Source organism: Monomorium pharaonis, chromosome 4, assembly GCF_013373865.1.
Source record: "Monomorium pharaonis isolate MP-MQ-018 chromosome 4, ASM1337386v2, whole genome shotgun sequence".
NCBI lineage: Eukaryota > Metazoa > Arthropoda > Insecta > Hymenoptera > Formicidae > Monomorium > Monomorium pharaonis.
This window is the reverse complement of record NC_050470.1, coordinates 30027163-30043592: the sequence shown is the minus strand read 5'-3', so window position 1 is coordinate 30043592 and position 16430 is coordinate 30027163. Positions and strand designations below refer to the sequence as shown.

The 16430-nt window shown below is 35.8% G+C and overlaps 3 protein-coding genes and 1 non-coding gene across 6 annotated transcripts in view; 2 read left to right on the top strand and 2 right to left on the bottom strand.

Annotated features, from left to right (window-relative positions):
* The window catches only part of LOC105833208, a 74744-nt gene extending 71133 nt beyond the window's left edge, over positions 1-3611 (bottom strand). The window contains exons 1-3 of the mRNA XM_036286471.1: positions 2143-3611; positions 1856-1948; positions 1157-1249 (exon numbers count right to left, since the gene is read on the bottom strand). Of these exons, the coding sequence (XP_036142364.1) occupies positions 1157-1249; positions 1856-1948; positions 2143-2406 (450 nt within the window). The 5' untranslated portion in view covers positions 2407-3611. The remainder of the gene's footprint in view (positions 1-1156; positions 1250-1855; positions 1949-2142) is intronic.
* A 2333-nt stretch (positions 3612-5944) lies between these two features.
* On the top strand, positions 5945-10525 carry LOC105836820. The gene is made up of 2 exons (XM_036286440.1): positions 5945-7848; positions 7935-10525. The coding sequence occupies exons 1-2, from the start codon at positions 6740-6742 to the stop codon at positions 10522-10524; spliced, it is 3699 nt and encodes a 1232-aa protein (XP_036142333.1). The 5' UTR covers positions 5945-6739; the 3' UTR covers position 10525.
* Positions 10526-10618: 93 nt separating this feature from the next.
* On the bottom strand, positions 10619-16315 carry LOC105834561 (glyoxylate reductase/hydroxypyruvate reductase). 3 transcript variants are annotated; one of them, XM_028194368.2, is made up of 8 exons: positions 15344-16315; positions 14967-15149; positions 14450-14530; positions 14234-14379; positions 13796-13982; positions 12454-12617; positions 12011-12301; positions 10619-10875 (listed from the first exon to the last, which is right to left on the bottom strand). In XM_028194368.2, exons 3-8 carry the CDS (start codon positions 14524-14526, stop codon positions 10760-10762), a joined length of 981 nt encoding a protein of 326 aa, XP_028050169.1. In that variant the 5' UTR covers positions 14527-14530; positions 14967-15149; positions 15344-16315; the 3' UTR covers positions 10619-10759. The 3 variants fall into 3 exon arrangements, with proteins under 3 accessions (XP_028050169.1, XP_036142332.1, XP_028050170.1); XM_036286439.1 differs by having other exon boundaries at positions 14450-15149; XM_028194369.2 differs by lacking the exon at positions 14967-15149.
* LOC114255551 lies at positions 14834-14940 on the top strand. Its single transcript, XR_003626808.1, has one exon. It is a non-coding gene; the product is annotated as a U6 spliceosomal RNA (small nuclear RNA).
* Positions 16316-16430: the final 115 nt, after the last annotated feature.

Sequence of the window (16430 nt, the reverse complement as noted above, 5' to 3'; positions counted from 1 at the left end):
CAGATTTTTCCCGTAGAATGCGAATCTGAAAAATAGTGCTTTCATAATTCCATAATTGTTTTCCATATGTGTTTCCATATAAAATACATTAAAGTCCTAAACGCATTTTCTATTACAAAACTCATGTTAACTTACATAAAGAAATTTCTAATAAATATTCATTGAACGTTTGTCATGGAGATTCAGATTTTCCGGTAGATATTCACTAAACTTCCAACAAACATCCATTAGAAATATATATCGTTTTGCGTATCTTTATTTAATCTTTATTAGACATCTTTATAAATGTCCATTGATCTCGATAAGAGAGAATTTATTTGGTTATTCTAATCGACATATTTAATTTAATAAATATAAATAAATAAGTATATTAGATCTATAACTCAGAAGCTTCGAGCGGGGCGCGAGTAGGGTTGCCATATAAAAATTTTTTTAACAAGAACTTACAGACCAAAAATCCCGGACATTTCTGTTGCAACTCCGGACATATACGAGAATACGTTGATTAGACATAATGAATATTATAAAAGCTGCTCAACAAGTAGTCGTGCTATTGGAACAAACACGGTAAAGAAAATAAATAATTAAACTATTTAAAACCTGGACGCACATAATTTTCCCAGAAAAATTTTCAAAACTTTTAAAATATATGCTTTTTATTATAGAAAAGCTGATGGAAAGCAATTGATTTACGTAATAGTAAACTTTGTAAATAATATAAAAATAATATAAATACTTCCACAATGGAAATATTGTAGCTAATATCAATAAAAAATTGTTTCAAGTGAATGATAACAGTACACTGAAAAAAAAGTAATATATTCAATAAGATATGTTATTGCGGGCTGTCAACTACAGATATACTCAATACAATAATATATGCTATTGCAGTATCAACACTGTACTTGCAATAATAGCAAATATTATTGTATTGAGTATTTTATGTAGTTGGCAGTCCGCAATCACATATGTTATTGGCTATGTTCCATTTTTTTTCTGTGCAGTTGTATCATTGATTCAAATTAATATTTTCGAATCCATAGAGTCCGATAGCACTCAACTTATGGCAAAATGATCTTTTTTGAGCATGGAACTCTATGAACGAGAGCAATTTATTAATAAGACGAATTGTGCACTACGGAAGCAAATCACTTACCAAGAAGTATTTTAAAAGCAGTAGCAGCATCACCTCTCCTATATTTGTCCCATATGTGACCTTGATCAAGTTTGTCCATCTTTCCAGCATCCCCTTAAAATATAAAATATCAAAATATTAAAAAAATATTTAAAAATTTGAAAAAAGAGTAAAAAAATTGAAAGAATAAAATTTTCAAAACTTTTAAAATATATGCTTTTTATTATAGAAAAACTGATAAAGAGCAATTGATTTACGTAATGATAAACTTTGTAAATAATATAAAAATAATATAAATACTTCCACAATGGAATATTGTAGCTAATATCAATAAAAAATTGTTTCAAGTGAATGATAACAGTACACTGAAAAAAAAGTAATACATTCAATAAGATATGTTATTGCGGGCTGCCAACTACAGATATACTCAATACAATAATATATGTTATTGCAGTATCAACATTGTACTTGCAATAATAGCAAATATTATTGTATTGAGTATTTTATGTAGTTGGCAGTCCGCAATCACATATGTTATTGGCTATGTTCCATTTTTTTTTCTGTGCAGTTGTATCATTTATTCAAATTAATATTTTCGAATCCATAGAGTCCGATAGCACTCAACTTATGGCAAAATGATCTTTTTTGAGCATGGAACTCTATGAACGAGAGCAATTTATTAATAAGACAAATTGTGCACTACGGAAGCAAATCACTTACCAAGAAGTATTTTAAAAGCAGTAGCAGCATCACCTCTCCTATATTTGTCCCATATGTGACCTTGATCAAGTTTGTCCATCTTTCCAGCATCCCCTTAAAATATAAAATATCAAAATATTAAAAAATATTTAAAAATTTGAAAAAAAATACAAAATTGAAAGAACAAAATTTTTAAAACTTATTCTCAATTTAATAAACTTGTCACTTGAAACTCTGGTTAAGATGTTCGATGATGACACTTATACGTGCCGATTAATTCCGCGAATATAATAAATAAATTTACTCACCAGCCGATGAAGCGACGAATCGTTTTCCTCGTTCGCACACACACTCGCGCACACGCACTCGACACGATTAGAAATGTTAAGGACGCGAGAGACACGACCACTTTGCACGCCGATTAATGTCGTCGACGCCTTCCGCGGGGAAACTCGCTCCCGACCGACGAGAGGAAGCGAGGAACGCGACGGGATCTCACCTCGCGGCACTGAAATGACGAGACAACGGCGGCAACACGGCGACACTTCGTTGCGTACGCCGGACACCGGCATCCCCGGCGATGCCTTCCGCGGGAAACTCGTTCTCGATCGACGAGGACGAGACGAACGCGACGATATCTCACCTCGCGACAAGTAACGAACGGAGACGGGAACGGACCGCGGCACGACGCGATGAAAAACTCACGCGATTTTCGCGCCGATTTCACACAGACGGGAGGAGAGAGAAGCGCGAGGGACGCGATCACTTTGCCCGCCGATTAATGTCGTCGACTCGGCATCCCCGGCGACGCCTTCCGCGGGGATACTCGCTCTCGATCGACGAGAGGAAGCGGGGACGCGACGAGATCGAACGGAGACGGGGGCCGCGACACGATGCGAACGCGGGCGACGGTCAAGCACTAAGCCTAAAGTACAACCGTTGTGCACTAATTACGTCACAATATGGCCGACACCTTGAATATGACGCGACGAAAATCTCACGCGATTTTCGCGCCAATTTCCCACAGACGAGAGGGGAGAGACGCGACCACTTTGCCCGTCGATTAATGTTGTCGACTCGGTTCGACATCCCCGGCGATGCCTTCCGCGGGGAAACTCGCTCTCAACCGACGAGAGGAAGCGAGGAACGCGACGAGATCTCACCTCGCGGCACTAAAATGACGATACAATTAATGACGGCGACGCGATGCTTTACGTTGCAAACGCCGGACACCGGCGACGTCTTCCGCGGGGAATTCGCTCTCGGTCGACGAGGACGCGAGGAACGCGACGATATCTCACCTCGCGACACTAATAAGACGACTCTTACCAAGTAGAAAAATACACGATCGCGAAGCGTAAACGACGTGACCCCTCACTAGCGTGTCCGCGATGGTACTGAGTCGCCTAGCGAACCGTGGGAGGGGGCAAGTAGCCGATTGGCCTTGACAATCGGAAGAGAAAATTCGTGAAAAAGAAAAAACTCTAGCGTTTCGGCTCGTGCCTGGCGTGTCTTAAATGTCACATGAAAACACGAGTCCTGCTTCCGAGAAGAGATTAGCCACATACATGACAAAGCTCGATGTTTTGATTTACTAAAAAATTTTTCGCAATATATCAGAATTATAATATATCGCATATACAATTTTCTAATAATTTGAAACTGTATTATTGGTTCGTCTGTATTAAAAAGAAGCCAACTCTTGGTTTAAATATGAAATCGGTCCAAAATAATAAAAAATAAAACATACACAGATTTAATTTGAATAATTTTAATTTAAAAAAAGTAAAAAGCACAAATGATGAAAAACACGAATTATATTGCAAAATAATAAGAAGTGAAATATACACAGATTTAATTTGAATAATTTTAATTTAAAAAAATTAAAAAGCACAAATGATGAAAAACACAAATTATATTGCAAAATAATAAGAAGTGAAATATACACAGATTTAATTTGAATAATTTTAATTTAAAAAAATTAAAAAGCACAAATGATGAAAAACACAAATTATATTGCAAAATAATAAAAAGTGAAACATACATAAATTTAATTTAAATAATTTTAATTTTAAAAAATTAAAAAGCACAAATGATGAAAGACACAAATTATATTGCAAAATAATAAAAAGTAAAACATACACAGATTTAATTTGAATAATTTTAATTTAAAGAAATTAAAAAGCACAATTGACAAAAGACACAAATTATATTGTACGAAATTAAATTGGTTTTCATAAAAATTTGATCATTGCATACTGGAACGCTAAGCTTCAAAAAAAAATTTGTGATACTATTTTTAAAATAAAAGATAAAATTAAGTTTTAAAAAATCTTTAAATCTGCAGGATAGCTATGTACTTGACATAAAGGACATATAGTCACCGTAGCCTTATCTCTTCATATTATTTAATTTTGTTAGCACACTGTCGAGATACATCGAAAAACCGCAGAAATGTCTCAAATTTGAAGGGTGGTTTTACCCCTTCAAACAGTTTTTGGGCACCAAATAAAAATTTCTAAATTCATGTATTCATCCTCTCTACATTTATGCCAAGTTTCATTAAAATCAGAATTTACGGGTTCGCGAGATTCCCTTGTCAAAGTATTGTAAAAATTCGATATTTTCTGCAATTGTCAGCCTATTGCAGAAATTATTTTTTACAACACTCTGTGTATTGTAAAAATTCGATATTTTATGCAATGGTCAGCCTATTGCAGAAAATAATATTTACAATGCTCTGTGTATTGTAAAAATTCGATATTTTCTGCAATTGTCAGCCTATTGCATTAATTAATTTTTACAACACTCTGTGTATTGTAAAAATTCGATATTTTCTGCAATTGTCAGCCTATTGCAAAAATTATTTTTTACAATCCTCTGTGTATTGTAAAAATTCGATATTTTCTGCAACACTCTGTGTATTGTAAAAATTCGATATTTTCTGCAATTGTCAGCCTATTGCAAAAATTATTTTTTACAACACTCTGTGTATTGTAAAAATTCGATATTTTCTGCAATTGTCAGCCTATTGCAAAAATTATTTTTTACAACACTCTGTGTATTGTAAAAATTCCATATTTTCTGCAATTGTCAGCCTATTGCAAAAATTATTTTTTACAATCCTCTGTGTATTGTAAAAATTCGATATTTTCTGCAACACTCTGTGTATTGTAAAAATTCGATATTTTCTGCAATTGTCAGCCTATTGCAAAAATTATTTTTTACAACACTCTGTGTATTGTAAAAATTCGATATTTTCTGCAACACTCTGTGTATTGTAAAAATTCGATATTTTCTGCAATTGTCAGCCTATTGCAGAAAATAATTTTTACAATGCTCTGTGTATTGTAAAAATTCGATATTTTCTGCAATTGTCAGCCTATTGCAGAAAATAATTTTTACAATGCTCTGTGTATTGTAAAAATTCGATATTTTCTGCAATTGTCAGCCTATTGCAGAAAATAATTTTTACAATGCTCTGTGTATTGTAAAAATTCGATATTTTCTGCAATTGTCAGCCTATTGCAAAAATTATTTTTTACAACACTCTGTGTATTGTAAAAATTCGATATTTTCTGCAATTGTCAGCCTATTGCAGAAAATAATTTTTACAATGCTCTGTGTATTGTAAAAATTCGATATTTTATGCAATTGTCAGCCTATTGCAGAAAATAATTTTTACAATGCTCTGTGTATTGTAAAAATTCGATATTTTCTGCAATTGTCAGCCTATTGCAGAAAATAATTTTTACAATGCTCTGTGTATTGTAAAAATTCGATATTTTCTGCAACACTCTGTGTATTGTAAAAATTCGATATTTTCTGCAATTGTCAGCCTATTGCAGAAAATAATTTTTACAATGCTCTGTGTATTGTAAAAATTCGATATTTTCTGCAATTGTCAGCCTATTGCAAAAATTATTTTTTACAATCCTCTGTGTATTGTAAAAATTCGATATTTTCTGCAACACTCTGTGTATTGTAAAAATTCGATATTTTCTGCAATTGTCAGCCTATTGCAGAAAATAATTTTTACAATGCTCTGTGTAATGTAAAAATTCGATATTTTCTGCAATTGTCAGCCTATTGCAGAAAATAATTTTTACAATGCTCTGTGTATTGTAAAAATTCGATATTTTCTGCAATTGTTTCAATTGCCCTGAAAAAGAAGACAGTGTCCGGGGAAAAGAGGATGGATGACACCCCTAGGCGCGTGGAATATTCGGCAGCGCGGGGGGAAGAGCCAGGCTGCATCAAAGTTTGTTTTGAGAAAGAGGGACTGCAATAAACCGTGCCTTAGATATTTATCAATAAGATATTTTATTAGGAAGCGGCGCCAATGCCAGCGAGGTTCCTTTTTCTAACATTTTCTAATGTTTTCGTCAAAGAAAACTCAAAACTTTATCGTCTCGTCGGCGCCAGTTTTTTTTATGGCACCATTTTTTCTTTTGTCTTGGCACTCAGAGACTTTTCTCTGCGTGCTCAGGGATCATGTTTTTGGACCATATGACATGACGTGAGACGGGAAAGATACAATCATCATGTAGATCATGTTTCCACACGTAAGAGCGCCGATATCTCGACTGCTTCTAAACAAAAAAAATCGTATGTCCATATACATATACAGAACCATATGTCGTCCCTTTAGTCCGAGACATTTCAAACACCGAAGCTCAAGCTATTCGTAAATAAATCTGTCTTGATAATCGTAGACCCATTCTTTTTAAGATTACGTGGCTGTAAACTAATAGCACGAGTATACATATGGCGAGATCTCTTAAAGCAAAGGATCGAGAGGTTGCAGTCACAGTCAGTCAGTCGGAAAGTGCATGTGTTAAAAACGAAATCGATGCGGATTATTCAAGTAAATGTATTAAGTGAACGATTAAATATTTACGCAACATGGAATACTTCGAGCAAGAGAAACGCGAACTCTTGGAGCATGCCAATAGAGTCACTACTTTGGGCGAATGTTTTGCATGGCTGCAACAATGCAACGAGTGCATCGAACAGCTCGAGGAACGCAATCGTAACAAGCGTCCTCGGCTCACCGTGGGAAATAGACAATCTTTGATGGCGAGGATCATGCAACTTGTTGGTGAAAAGACGCGATTGCAAAGGCGTTTCATGCACGTCGGCGGTAATTACGCGGGCACTAGTGACGATAGTGATAACGTGGGACTTGAATGGCACGAAGTAGATGCGGCTTTCACTAGTCGTGTATCAACTGGCGCAGTCATCAATATCAAGCATATGGAACCTCGTCAGTTTCTCGACGATGCCAAAAACATTGTGCTCGAGCGAGTGCGAAACGCCATACGAGAACGTAACAGTGTGAAGGTGAACGCCGCGTTTAACGGCGAATTCGTAGCGGGTGAAAAACGTGGCGACAAAAGTGTGAATACAAAAAATTGCGTACTCTTTCAAACGTCGGACCTGAACGAATGGTACGAGCGGCACATTGTCGAGCCTACGTTGGCGTCGCTCGAGGAGTTTCAGGAACGTGATAGCGGGTGGGCGCTGTCGCGAATCTCAAATCTGACTATTAACATAAACAAATATAATCCTATGCGCGCGGGATGCTACATCCAGCTACCGCGGGACATTATGCTGAAACATGCGGTTATTAACGTGAGGTCGATGGACAATGCGTGCTTTGCGTGGTCGGTGGTCGCCGCTCTGTATCCCGCAGAGAGAAACGCGGATCGGGAGTCATCCTACCCGCATTATACGGCGGTCTTGAATCTCGGCGACATTGAGTTTCCGATCGCGTTAAAGGATATTGGGAAATTCGAGCGACTCAACGACATGTCGGTCAACGTCTACGGCGTCGAGGGGAAGAAGATTTTTCCGCTGCGACTCTCCGACGGCAAGAAGGAGAAGCACGTAAATTTATTATACGTGCAAGGCAACGCGGACAACGTAGGGCATTTTGCATGGATAAAGAATCTGTCCCGACTTGTAAGCTCGCAATTGAGTCGTCACGCAAGCAGAAAATATATTTGCGATCGGTAAGTAATAATTCTTTTACAAAACGTATTTATAAATTTTCATCTAAAAAAAACGTTAAAGTAAAAGCTTCCTTGATTTCTTACAGGTGTTTACACTACTTCAGTTCCGCGGAAAAGTTGGACGCCCACGACGTAGTCTGCACATCATTGAATAACTGCGCCATACGATTGCCGGGCGAAGACGACAAGTGGCTCCGGTTCGAGAATCATCGCAACAAGGAGCGACTTCCCTTCGTCATCTACGCGGACCTGGAGTGCGTACTGCGGAAGACGGAACCGGATACAGCCAACAACACGTCGTACACACACCAGCATCACGAGGTATTCAACATCGGATACTACGTGCGATGTTCGTACGATTCATCGTTATCTATGTATCGATCTCGCCGCGGTAACGATTGCGTCACGTGGTTCGCCGAACAGCTTGAAGTTATAGCGCATAATGTAAACTACATATTATCCGCCAATGTCCCCATGGTAGATTTAACGCGAGACGAGTGGGTTAAATTTTGTAACGCGACGCATTGTCACATATGCGAAAAACCGTTCACTCAAGATGACACGCGGGTACGCGATCATTGCCATTTAACCGGTAGATATCGAGGTCCCGCGCATTCCAATTGCAATTTAAATTATAAACAGTCGTTTTATATTCCGATAATATTTCACAATTTATCCGGCTACGATGCGCATTTTATTATCAAGGAAATAGCCACGGCGTTCGAGGGGAAAATCGACTTACTTCCCATCACAAAAGAAAAATACATTTCATTTACTAAACACGTTCAAAATGCAAGAGATAAAAATAATCAGAAAAATTGTGTGAAATTGCGTTTTATCGATTCATATAAATTCCTTAATACTAATCTCGACAAATTGGCATCGTTTTTGAACAAGGACAGACTCCAAATTTTACAATCTGAATTTAAAGACGTATCGGCTGAAAATTTCAATTTATTAACGCGAAAGGGGGTATTCCCGTACGAATACGTTGACTGCGTCGAAAAGTTGGAGGAAACGTGTCTACCGCCACGCGAATCGTTTTACAGCTCTCTAACCGGTGACACGATATCCGAGAACGATTACGCTCACGCCGTTAACGTATGGCAATGGTTCTCCGTTCGAACTCTAGGTGAATATAGCGACATGTATCTCAAAATTGATATCTTGTTGTTAGCCGATATTTTTGAAAACTTCCGCGACAAATGTATCGAAAGTTACGGGCTCGATCCCGCCCATTATTACACGCTTCCCGGATACACGTGGGACGCTATGTTAAAGTATACGAAAATTACTTTCGAACTTCTTACAGACATTGACATGGTCATGTTTATCGAACGCGGTATACGCGGTGGCCTTAGTCAATGTTCCGGTAGGTACCCGCGGGCTAACAACAAATACATGAATTCGTCGTACGATCCACTGAAACCATCGTCGTACCTGATGTACTTCGATGTGAATAATTTGTACGGATGGGCGATGTGTCAACCGTTGCCCTACGGCAATTTTCGATGGGTCGACGACATGTCCAATTTCGACGTATCTTCAATCGCGCTCGATTCAACAACAGGCTACATCCTCGAAGTCGATCTCGAGTATCCGCAGCATCTTCATGACGCGCACGCCGACCTACCCTTCTGTCCGACGCGCGATAAGCCGCCCGGTACGCGTCAGGAGAAACTGCTTGCAACCGTTTACGACAAGAAGCGGTACGTCATACATTACCGTAACCTGCAGCAGTGCATGCGCCACGGTCTTCGCGTAACACAGATACACCGCATATTAAAATTCGCGCAATCTCCATGGCTCCGTAAATACATAGAATTAAACACACAATTACGGACCCTCGCAAGAAATGATTTTGAAAAAAATTTATATAAACTAATGAACAATGCAGTATTTGGTAAAACCATGGAGAATGTGCGCAATCGCGTCGCCGTGAAATTGCTGACGAAGTGGGAGGGTAGGTACGGCGCGGAGGCAATGATCTCGAAACCGAATTTCCATAGCCGTAGCATCTTTTCGGAAAATCTTATTGCCGTGGAGCTGCGTAATCTCGAGGTGAAATTCTGTAAACCGATCTACGTAGGCATGTGTATACTCGATATTTCTAAAACATGTCTGTATGCATATCACTACGAGTACATGCTGCCTCTGTATAATGATAAATGTAGAGTTATGTATACCGACACCGACAGCCTCATTTATCACATCGAGTGTGAAAATGTGTACGAAAACATGAGGCGCGATATTCATAGATTCGATACGAGCGATTACGGTGTGAACAATGCGTACGGTATGCCTCTCAAAAATAAAAAGGTACCAGGTTTGATGAAGGACGAAAATAACGGCGCTATTATGACCGAGTTCGTCGGACTTAGAGCAAAGATGTACGCCTTGCGAGTCGACGGTAAAAAAGATACAAAAAAGATTAAAGGTATAAAGAGTAACGTCGTAGCGCATACTATTGCATTCGACGATTACACGCGGTGTCTGCGAGACGAGATCGAGATGACGCGACAGCAAACTTGTATACGGTCCAAGCTGCACGAGGTGTACACAATATCGGAAACGAAAATTGCTCTAAGTCCGTACGACGATAAGCGATATATCGTGCCCGATTCCATCGACACATTGCCGTGGGGACATTACAAGATACCATTGTCATATATGTAATTAAATTTTTTTTTTATATTTTATACATCATATGATTAAGATTTTAAGATTAAGATTAAGTATACCTACTTGCATAATTAAATTTAGATCAGGATTTATAACCTTTGCAAAAAGCAGAAGAATCAAAAAGGATTTTATTAATTGTGCGTGAATAAATAATTGTTTGTAATAACATTTTTAAATAAGTAAAATAAATGTAAGGAATTGCACACGCATATGTAAGAAATATTGATTATTATAGAGGATAAATCAAAGGTTTGCCCTCAAGACCGTTAAGTATACTTTGCGCTGCGCAAATCGACATATCGTTGAAGGTTTTGATCGTCGCGCTGCCTACGTGTGGCATAATTTCTGTAACAAGCAAAATAAAAAGCTGATGTGTTATATATATAAATTATACTATTATAATTATTAACATAAAGATTATTGGTCCCCAAGAAACACGAGAGAGGATTATACAGATCGCTGGAGACATCAAAATTTACCAAAATCGAAACCTAGTTTATTTATTACAAGTTACTCTGCATAACGATCTTGAGACGATTGACTAATCCAACCCGGTGGTCCTGAATCCATCACTTTCCTTCTTGACCATCAGCAATACCTCGAATTAGAACAATACAGTCGGCACAGCGGGACGCCAACCCATTTTTTATGTGAGAGCCAGACTGTCGCCATACTGACGCCTTTATTTTCATATGATACACAGCCGGACAGTCGTTATAAATATTGCTTGGTTTTTTGTACGGTACACGGAGTAAGAGTAATATGCATAGAAGTAATTTTAACCGATAAAAATTAGAAAACATTGTGTTGTAAAAAAATTTTCGTAATACGAGTTATAAATTTTATAGGAGCGCAACTGAATTCTTAAATAAATTAAAGATAGTGACTGAACAAAATTCGAATCCGAAAATTTCAAATCTAATATGTTGATTACGAAACACATATGCATTGACCATTTTGTAAAGTTATATTTAAAATGACTATACCATATAATTAATATTATTTTTCTTGCAATTTTTTCTTGGAAATCTTATTTATCATTTGCATATTAAAATTTTAACTCTAATAATAATTGCATACTATACTCATGAACGTAAAATTTAGGCTCTAAAAATATAGAAATTGTATGAATATAATATCTATAAAGACTGACAAAAGTTCTTTCTGAGTTTATACATTATTATATTTTTTTAAATTATGTATTGTTAATTAAAAGTTATGTTTTAAAAATTTACATCTATTTAATTCGAATAGATTCAACTCAATAAAATTTTGTCGATTCAGTTTGAACAAAGAAATTCGATTCGATTCGGCTTTGCAAAATGATTGTACAACTCTACATATTATATTTCTGAATATTGTAAAGTTATAGAAGCATTAGAACAAAACGTAAAATGCAATACACACACACAATTATTTTTTTTAGTATTTAAGTGTGTAATAAAAAAGTAAAATTAAAAATTTAAAAATAATTACTAACCGACATTAAATAGTTTTAGAAGTTCGTGTTCTGATGGCAGCGGTTCTGGGTCCGTGACGTCTAGACCAGCAGCGAATATCTTTTTATTGCGCAGAGCTCTCACAAGTGAATCAGTATTGATAATTTGACCACGAGATACATTCACCAAGACGGCCGTTTTCTTCATCTTGTCAAAAACGCTATCGTTGAAAACTCCTTGAGTTTCGTTAGTCAGAGACGCCGTAATCACAAGAAAATCACTTTGCTCCAGAAGCTCATCCAGAGATACAAACGTTGCTCCAAGTTCATCACCTAAATCATATTTATTTATATTTATTTACATTAACCCATATTTCGTAATTAAACTCTTTATAAAGTAAAACATATAGAGAATAGAAAATATATAAATATGTAGGGGATTAAAATTGAAAAAAATTATTCTCCAAATAAGATACCAAGCGCACCTGCTTTTTTGCGCGAATGTCCGGTATAAATAAAGCGTTTTACTCCAAATCCCATTAATCTTTTAACTGTTTCTTGACCAATATTTCCTAAACCAAAAATGCCGACTGTAGAACCTCGTAAATCTTGTCCCAATAACCACTGCAGTCCAGATTTTGAGTTACCTCTGAATTATATATTATTTATATTTATTACTACAATATTTATTTTTTTATTAAGCAACTCAATGAAAGATATAGAAGTAGATTAAACTATTATTGTAACTAGATTTATATTTATACAGGGTGTTCGGCAAAAAGATAAAATTTAAAGAGTAATTTTCAATATTGAAATACAAACAAAAATTAAAACGCTAAGAATTAGAACGTGCTTAGATTACTCATATCGTTAATTTTTCTATTTAATTTGATTTTATCGAATTTTTTAAGTGAGAATTTGGATGTCAATTAAACTATAATCTATATAAATAAAAATGTAAATGTTTGTTCTTCATTTAAGGTCTCCGTAAGTTTTTCACCAATTGCTTTGAAATTTTGACACAACGTTGCATTCGTAACCGGGAGTGTTCTTATGGGGTTTGATTTTGGATATATCAGGTGTTTCAAAAATGATGGCCATAATTTAAGTGTAAAAATAGTTTTTTATTAATATTATTGAAATTTTGACACATTGAGACGGGGAGAGACCGGGAGAGACGGAGGGAAACGGGGAGAGACCGGGAAAAACGGGGAGAGACGGGTAGAGACGGGAAGAGACCGAGAGAGACGGGAAGAGACAGATAGAGACCGTGAGAGACGGGGAGAAACCGGGAAAGACGGGAAGAGACCAGGAGAGACATAGAGAGACCGGGAGAGATGGGGAGAGACCGGGAGAGACCGGGAGAGACCGGGAGAGACGGGGAGAGACCGGGAGAGACGGAGAGAAACGGGGAGAGACCGGGAGAGACGGGGAAAGACGGGGAGAGACGGGTAGAGACGGGTAGAGACCGGAAGAGGCAAAGAATGTTTCTATTGTGTTTAAATTAAGGTAATAAGAAAAATAAAGATGGCTATTATTTTATTGAAAAAAAGGAACTTATTTAAAACAGTCTTTTGAATGGATTTCTAAATCCATGGCAGCTTTTAGAAAAAAAAGTTAGAAGTACGTAAATAAATGAATATTAGATTTATTAAAGATAAATGCTTATTCAAAAATAAAATAAAAAGAGCAACAGTAAAGCAAGGCTCTTAAAAGTTAAACAACGAAAGCAAAGAAAATTTGAAAAAAAAACGTAGCATAAGAATAGAAAGCCACAGCAACGCGTGGCAGGGCCATAGCTAGTCTAATATAAAATAAAATAGTTACTCTTTCACCATCATGCGACTCTCATGAGCGCGTCTCGCCGCGGACAGCAGCAAGAGCACTGCGATTTCCGCAACTGCAGCGGACTGCACAGGCGTATGTCCGACTTTAATTCCTCTCCTTTTAATTTCTGGAACATCTAAATGATCGTAACCTGCTGACATTGTCAGGACAACTTTTAAATTTGGTCCTGAAAAGGGAAATTAAATTCGTTGCAATAAAATCTCGAAATCATTATTACACACCTTAAAAGAAAAGTATGTAGTTACATATCACACTTTTTAAAACTGTTGTTTCTTTAAAAAATCACAGAACATATTTCTTCGACAAATATCTGAATAAAGAAAATTTAAACAACTGCATAATTTGTGTAAATGTACTTAAGATAGAAAATAAAGAAGTTCTGTCAAGAAGATTAAGAAAGACAAAATAAATCTTTACCTGCGATGTTTAGAAATTCTGTGTTGACAATATGACGGTTAGCGAGGCGACAGCGATCGCGAGCGAGCAATATAGCGTCATGTCCAGGAAGAGCTTGCAATACTTGTTCTCGACTACTTCCCGCCGGTATCATAATGACGTTGCATCTACATCAACAATGATAAATAAATAAATAACTTTTAGAATTTTTTAAATATTCCATATTTATTCACTTACTTTGTGCGAAGCAAATTAATACTGACAACAGGTACTTCAGTACTAATCACCAAAACACGCGGTAAGGCTGAATTCATCGCGCTATTTAATAAAGAAATAGAAATAAAAAGAAACTGATTTGTCAAGATCCTCAGTAAAGTTTCCTTAAAATTGTTAACATCATTTTTCAAAATTCTATGTAAAATTAATTTAGAGTGTTTCCAAAATTATTGTTATAATTAAAAAAAAATGTTTTTAATTTGTTACATAAATATTTTTTAGAAGTGCTGAGAAAGTCTATAGTTGATATTTATAATCGAATTTTATTTTAAGGCTGTCTTAAACAATGTTTTAAGATAATATTACATGCAGATAATACTTAAGATAATACTAATATAACTTATTGTACTTGCTTCGGCAGTTTATATACTAAAATTGGAACGATACAGAGAAGATTAGCATAGCCCCTGCGCAAGGATTACACGCAAAATCGTGAAGCGTTCCACTAGTATGGCTTATTAAAGTTCTCTCGTGTTACGAGGTAATAGCACGAATGTTGATAATGACGATTTCTAAGTTGCTGACAAATTACTATCCAAAATTGTAATATTGTAATGGCATTAATTTGCCAATAAACTCAGTTGTTGCAATAGTAATACATATTATGATGCATTGAACATGTCAGTAACAATACAGACGTGTTGCTATTTCTAGGTGAATTCTGAAATATTTTAAGATTTTTTATTCTTGATTTTATAAGAAAACAAAATTTTTAAGATAACTTTTTAAAAGCTATCATAAATTTTTTAAATGTGAAAAATTCTTAAAAATATTATGATATGTTACAAGAACTGTTTCACCAAGAATATAAATTCATTAAAATTGTTTAAAATTTTTTCATGATCATATACTCACGTATTTCAAAATATATTTCTTCTAATAATAAAATTGAAATTGCAAAAAGCCTTCTGTTAATTAAAATTTCGAAGATTCACACTAATTTTCAATCGGATAAAAAAATTTAATAGACAACGGTCTATTAAACGATCTATTAACGAACACAGCGATGTAGGGTATTATCATTTGTATAAACTACTTTCTGATAATCGAATACTTAGCAAAACTACTTATCATGCCTCATGTATTGTTCGAACTAAAACCTCGATTACTTGCGTTAGCACAAGCCAGTTCATGCCTGATAACAAGACAAAGATAACATAACACGATAAGATATGTCATTGAAGATATGTACATAGTTACATTTTAGTAAACAATTTTTCCTATATAATTATATATAACGTAAAAAGAATTCGACTAATACCTTTATAAAAAATGTACTTAATTTGCTCGTAAAATAAAAGCAATAAAACATTACGTAAAAAAGATTTACGTTTACGTATAAAAAGATTTACTGCAGAAAGCTTATGCATTTCCTAAGATCTATAAACTAAATTGTTTATTTAGGCTGGCATTTATAGTTTGTTCTTATATTTAAGATCGTCTTAAGGATAATTTTAAGGTGGATCAATCATACCGCATCTTAAGACATTATTTGAGACGATCTTGAAATATGAGTTTACCTAATTACCTTTTTAGTTTGTTTTTTATTATTACTTGCTTAAACATCATTGCTTAAACCTACACATCAGTAAGTCGGGTTGCCTATCTGCCTATTGAAAGACATGCTTTATCGGCAGTGTAGAATAATATTAAATCGCAAGCGCCTATCGCACCTGCTTATCAACGAAGAATGAGGCGCAACAGAAATATTTATATATCTCAAGGACCACACTTCGACGCACAGGTAACAATAGATATTTATGCAACTGCGGTGATTCGGCTAATTTCTCGCAAATGAAAGATATGTATGCACCGAAGGCGAATGCGTTCACGCGCACGTGTAGACAATAGCCGATCCGCACATGTCGCATACAATATTTTTTATTACCTGTGCATCGATATGTTGATTTTTGAGTGTGAAATAACAGGTGAGAATCACTTT